We start from the raw sequence: 6,588 nt of genomic DNA on the forward strand, positions 1-6,588 counted from the left end.
CACCCTCACCTGTTGCCTCAAGGCTGAACACTCAACCCCACTCAAGGCTGAACACTCAGCCCCCACCCATCTGGTGCAACAGAAACCCACATCTAGCCCCTGCCTGGTCTCTCTGAGGGCAGAAGATGACACCCTTAGTAACTACTGGGTGATCCGATCACTGTACACACCAAAAGGCAGCTTGCAGACCCAGAGACCCCCTTAGATTTTGGCTATAAAAACTCTCTCCTGCCAGGACCCCCCCCACTCTCTCTCTCTCTCTCTCTCTCTCTCTCTCTCTCTCTCTCTCTCTCTCTCCCTCTCTTTCTTCTCTTTCTTTCACTCTCTTGCTTTGAGCCCCTCCCTTCTCCTCTTTCTCATGGCCACAATAAAGATCTCGTGGTTGCTCCGAGTGTCATGGTCACTCTCTTTTCAGGCCTGCCCTCTCTCGACTCCTGGTTAACACTGCTCTGGAGTGGGCCCTCTGCTTCGCCCTCCAACACCTGCTTCCCTCAATCACAGGCGCTCACAGGAGGCTTGCAACATGAGTCTCCATTCCCAGGGATTCGGGTTCAGTTGGTCTTGGGTGCAGGAGATTTTTTTAATTCCCACAGGTGATTCTAATTTGCAAACAAGGTGAGAACTTGGAACCCAGATTGCTAAGGATTTAGCAGAAGGAAAAGAAACTTGTGGTCTCTGGCGTCCCCTGCTGGCCACGCAAGAGGAAAGAGATGGAGCCCACTCCCAACTGAAGGTAAAAATTAATTGCACTGGGAGTCAGGGCTCCTGACTTTAAAATTGGCCCCAATAGGGCATGAGAATCCCAGAGAACACAAGTGTTCCCAGTCCTTCATTGATAACAGGAACAGAGGAAGGACATTGACCTGGACAAAAAGACCTCAACAATCCAACACCACCCAGAGTTCTGAAGGAGAAGAATCAGTGAATCTTTCTTTTTCCATATTTTTATCAGTGCATTATAATCATAGATAAAGGTGGGATTCGTTGTTACATATTCATACATGCACATGATATAACAATATAATTTGGCCAATATCAGTCCCCAGGGTTCTCCCCTCCCTCCCCTCTTTCTTTCCCTTAGTCCCTAACCTCTACTAACCCCCACTTAGGTTTTCATGAAATTTCCACACACATCCAGAATTTTTCCTCTCTGGCTTCCACATATGAGAAAAAAACATACGACCCTTGGCCTTCTAAGTTCAAGTATTTAATGAGCATGCTGGTCTCAAGTTCCAACCATTTTCCTGCAAATTATCATTTTATTCTTGCTTATGAGTAAACTCCCCGTTTATAGCACATTTTCTTTATCCATTCATCTGTGGATGGGCACCTGGTCTGGTTCCATCGTTTGGTTATTGTGAATTGTGTTGCTATAAACACAGGTATGCACAAATGACTACAGTATGGTGACTTTGATTCAAATGTACGAAGGGCTAAGAGACCGGGGTTACCATTGAAGCGGTAATTCATTTTAAAATAATTTAGAATTAAAATACTTCAACTCTGTTGTGAGTTTTCCTTACATCTTCTGAATGTTGGTAAAATTACAGATATTGCTGTTCCAAGTAGATTCCTCCAGACAGCTGCATCCAAATCTCTGGGAACTTGTTAGAAATGAAGAGTCTCAGGGTCTCACCCCAGAGTGGAACTCTCCGGAGGAACCTGAAGTTGTTGTGTTACCAAGCCCTCCTGCAAGCCTAATACGAAAAGAAACCAGAGAACCCTCCAGTTGGAGAGAACTATCATCATTTCCTGATAATCAGAGGGACCAAGTAATGAAGAATTTTGAAGACCCAGCTTAATAAGTTTCACTTGCTGCCCACAGACATCTCCAAGAACTTTTAAAATTCATGGATGCCTGGTCTCCATTCCCAGGGATTCGGGTTCAGTTGGTCTCGGGTGCAGGAGATTTTTTTAATTCCCACAGGTGATTCTAATTTGCAAACAAGGTGAGAACTTGGAACCCAGACTGCCAAGGATTTAGCAGAAGGAAAAGAAACTTGTGGTCTCCAGCGTCCCCTGCTGGCCACGCAAGAAGAAAGAGGTGGAGCCCACCAAGACCCGATGATCCCGCTGTGCCGAAGTTTGGTTGATGTGTAGGCAAGACAGTCTAGATGAATGAGCGTTGCGATTCCTGATTCCACTTCAAAGCTGTTACTGGGATGTTTCTGGTTATCATTTGCGCACGTGCGCGCACACACACACACACACACACACACACACACACACACCTGTAATTTACATAGCAAAACCTCAGATGGCATTTACTTTGTGCCAGTCACTGACCTAAATGCTACACTAAACAGTCTTAAAATACTCCATCTCTGAAACAGCACCTCCGAACTAACATGCAGGTGCTTAAAACTCTGTTACAACCGCATATAGATGAAGGAGCCCCCGTGCATTGCGGTAGGAATGGGAAATGGTACAACCACTGTGGAAAGCAGCATGGTAAGTCCCCAGAACTCTTTGAATAGAATTCTACCTCGGGGCACATTCCAAAGGAATCAAAAAAAAAAAAAGGTCTTAAAAATGGAAATGCCCTGTGTCCACCTATAACTAAAAAATAAATTTTTTTTTTAATGGAAATGCTATCTGATGGGGAGGGGGTTATCCCAGTGGCTTGAGGCAGGAGGATCACAAGTTCAAAGCCAGCCTCAGCAATAGCAAGGTGCCAAGCAACTCAGTGAGACCCTGTCTCTAAATAAAATACAAAATAGGACTGGGGATGTGGCTCAGTGGTCAAGTGCCCCTGAGTTCAATCCCTACTACCCCCCCCAAAAAAAAAAAACAGGAAATGCCAGTTATCCTGATTATTATACATTATATTGAATTATATTATTTTACCCCATAAATAAGTACAAATATGTGATTTAAGAATAATTTTTAAAGAGAATAAAGTCTTTTGTTGGTCTTTTTTAACATATATATATTTTAGTTATAGGTGGACACAATTCCTTTATTTTAATGGGGTGCTGAGGATCAAACCCAGCGCCTCACATGTGCCAGGCGAGCACTTTAAGACTGACCTGCAACCCCAGCCCCTGTTGTTCTTTTTAGATATACGTGACAGTGGAGTGTATTTTGACATATTGCACATACATGGAATTTAACCTTCCATTCTTGTGGTTGTATGATGTGGAGTTTCCCTGGTCTTGTGCTCACATGTGAACATAGGAAAGTTGTGTCTGATTCATTCTGTCCCTCCTATTCCCATCCGAGCTCTCTTCCCTTCATTCCCCTTTGTCTAATCCAATGGATTTCTATTCTTCCCTCCACCACCACCCCCCGTTGTGGGTCAGCATCCACACATCAGAGAGAACATTCCACCTTTGGTTTGGGGGGATTGGCTTACTTCATTTAGCATGATAGTCCCCATTCCATCCATTTGCCATCAAATGCCATAATTTCATTCTTCTTTAATGCTAAGTAACATTCCAGTGTGTGTGTGTGTGTGTGTGTGTGTGTGTGTGTGTATGCTTCCAGTCAAAATTTTCATTCTTAGCATTAGCATCTCATTCAGCACTAGCAAAACAAATATTCAGAAACAGCAAGCAAATTGTTGATCAGGTTGAATGTTGGCACAACAAAGAGCAAAGCCAAAACCCTTTCTTCCTTCCTTCAGATAAGTTTTAAATGGTAAGATGATGAGTGCCTTTACTTCTTATGTTGTCTTTCAGCCTTTATAGAATCAAAAAGCAGATTGGCAGCAGAATAGAACAGTCAATATGATTGATGTACGTCCATTCCATGTATGTATTATATATCAAAATGCATTCTACTCTCATGTATGAATAAAAAAAAAATAATAAAAATTTTTTAAAAAGCAGATTGGAAACCCATGTTTGTAAACAATGGATAAAGGGTTGTTATTTGGTATATTCCTGCTTATGTGGATGCCCAAAAACTTTTTTAAAAAATCTTGAACCCTCAGTAACTAGCTAAGTGAATGAGTGTCTCCAAAAGTCTATATTAGACCACACCTACCAAGAATGAATGAATGAATTATAATGTTCAATGAACCCCACTCTCCGGGGCTTATTGACATAATCAGAAAATTAAACATCCCTCATTTAATTATCTCCCATAACACCTTGAGCACACCGTTCCTGGTGATTTCTCATATCACATGCACACACACATACACAACCACTGTTTGTCAATAGCAGATGTCTAATACCATCAGAAATAGTCTCGGTTTTGAAGCAACTCGCCCTGCTATTTGTTGTCTAAACAATTCTTTGCTCCAATACCCAGGAGCCACCCCCTCCTTTTATCTCTACTGAAAGTCCCTTCCTGGGTCCCAAGGGCTCTCCTCCTACAGAAGCATCTGGCAGACACACTCCCATAGTGGGGCTACAGAGTGGAAATCAGGAAGGCTTCCAGGAGGAGGTGGCATGGGGGCTGAGGTCTGAAGGGGCAAATTCATGCTTGGCAAGAAGGAGACTGGGAGAGTGACTCAGGCCAGAGGAAAAGCAAGCTGCTAAGTAAGGTCTCCCACACTCAGGCCAGGCTGTCCTGATTCCTTTCAGCAACCCGAAAGTCAGGCGGGCCGGCCTGTCACCTTGGGGTTAGTATTCTCGGAGATCTGTGACCAGCTCTCCACCTCTCCACGGTAGAAATGCAGCAAGAGGATTCCTGGGCCTTCCTTGTCTACACCTGCAGGTAGGTGCCACATGCCCTTGACCTTCTGTGGGTTGGGCTGGGGTGGAGGTCTGGAATCTGGGAGTTCATCAGAAGCCCCTCCTCCCTCTCGGAACTCAGTTCTCTGCCAGAAATCCTGAATAGTCGAGGTCCTGGGGTGGGAAGGGTTAGGAGGTGCCCCTCCCTGCCCACCCCTGCATTGTGAAGTCTGGGGAGGCTGAAGGGAGCAGGTTGAGGTCACATACCCCTGGCCGGCCCACTCCCTCTCACTGCCGGCCCTTCAACCAGCCTGGCCTCAACCTCTTCCCCCCTCACCCCTGAACCCCAGAAGAAAGTGGTCCGCCTTGCCAAGCAGCCTCACAGGGCCACCTGCAGCCATGAACACAAAGGATTCCAAGCCCGGGGAGCTCCAGCCGGATCCAGAGGTCCCCACGCTTGACCTGGTAAACAAGAACCCCAAGCCTGACTCCCCCATGGCAGACGACAAGCTGCCGCAAAAGACCGGGGCTGTGGTCATTGACATGGGCACGGGCACCTGTAAGGTGGGTTTCGCCGGGCAGGCCCGCCCCTCCTTCACCGTGGCCACCCTCATGGGCTGCCAGCCCAAGAAACAGGCCACCTCGGGGCAGCCAGCGGTGGAAACGTTCATCGGCGAGGCGGCCCGCGTGCGCCCAGAGCTGACGCTGGTGCAGCCCATCCGCAATGGCATCGTGGTGGACTGGGAAGCCGCCGAGCTCATCTGGCGCCACATGCTGGAGCACGACCTCCAAGTGGACACCCAGGAACACCCACTGCTGTTCTCCGACCCGCCCTTCAGCCCCGCCACCAACCGTGAGAAACTGGTGGAGGTGACCTTCGAATCGCTGCGATCCCCCGCCATGTACGTGGCCTCGCAGTCGGTGCTGTCGGTTTACGCGCACGGGCGAGTCAGCGGGCTGGTGGTGGACACTGGCCACGGGGTCTCCTACACGGTGCCAGTCTTCCAGGGCTACAACCTGACGCACGCCACCGAGCGCCTGGACCTGGCGGGCAACCACCTGACCGCCTTCCTGGCGGAGATCCTGCTGGGCTCGGGCTTCACGCTGCAGCAGCAGGACCTGGACACGGTGGAGCACATCAAGCACCGCTTCTGCTACGTGGCCTCGGATTTCCAGAAGGAGCAGGCGCGGTCGGAGCCGGAGTGCCGGCAGTCCTTCCAGCTGCCCGACGGGCGGACCGTCACGTTAGGCAAGGAGTTATTCCAGTGCCCCGAGCTGCTCTTCCACCCGCCGGAGATCCCGGGGCTGTCGCCCGTGGGCCTCCCCACCATGGCCAAACAGAGCCTCCACAAGGTGCCCCAGGAGGTGCGGGGCGACGTGGCCCAGAGCGTGCTGCTGTGCGGCGGTTCCTCGCTCTTCACCGGCTTGGAGGAGCGTTTCAGGGCCGACCTGCTGCGCTCTCTGCCCCCGGAGGAGCGCGTGGTGGTGACCGCCCAGGCCAACAGGAACTTCTCCGTGTGGATGGGGGGCTCCATCCTGGCCTCGCTGCGCGCCTTCCAGTCCTGCTGGGTCCTGCGCGAACAGTACGAGGAGCAGGGTCCCCACATCGTGTACCGCAAATGCTACTGACGCGGGGCCCTGGAAGGTGGAGCGTGGGCAGTAAATCCTCTGCGAGCCAGCCCTGTCCTGTCGTCCTCCCCTGGCGGCCCCACCCACTCTTGATGCCCCATCACCAGGCGCATCATCTGACCCGCCCCCAGACCCCACCACCTGGATCTACCTCCCAAAACATCCCTGGCTGGAACTTGCCCCAAAACAAGTCCCCTGATCCACCTTCTGAGATATACCAGTGCGGGTCCCCTAAACCCACGTCCCCATAACCAAACCCTAATGTAACCATTCTCTAGGGGTCTGTGTCCCCCAGACCCGCACAGGTGCGTTTGCATGCATGCACACACGCGCGCAC

At 49.7% G+C, this 6,588-nt stretch overlaps 1 protein-coding gene across 1 annotated transcript; it reads left to right on the top strand.

The window, feature by feature from the left end:
* Positions 1-5,021: 5,021 nt before the first annotated feature.
* Positions 5,022-6,251, top strand: Actl9 (actin like 9). The gene has a single exon (XM_026411852.2). The coding sequence runs from the start codon at positions 5,022-5,024 to the stop codon at positions 6,249-6,251; it is 1,230 nt and encodes a 409-aa protein (XP_026267637.1).
* The last annotated feature ends 337 nt before the right edge of the window (positions 6,252-6,588 follow it).

Source organism: Urocitellus parryii, chromosome 3 (genome assembly GCF_045843805.1).
Source record: "Urocitellus parryii isolate mUroPar1 chromosome 3, mUroPar1.hap1, whole genome shotgun sequence".
Classification (NCBI taxonomy): Eukaryota; Metazoa; Chordata; class Mammalia; order Rodentia; family Sciuridae; genus Urocitellus; species Urocitellus parryii.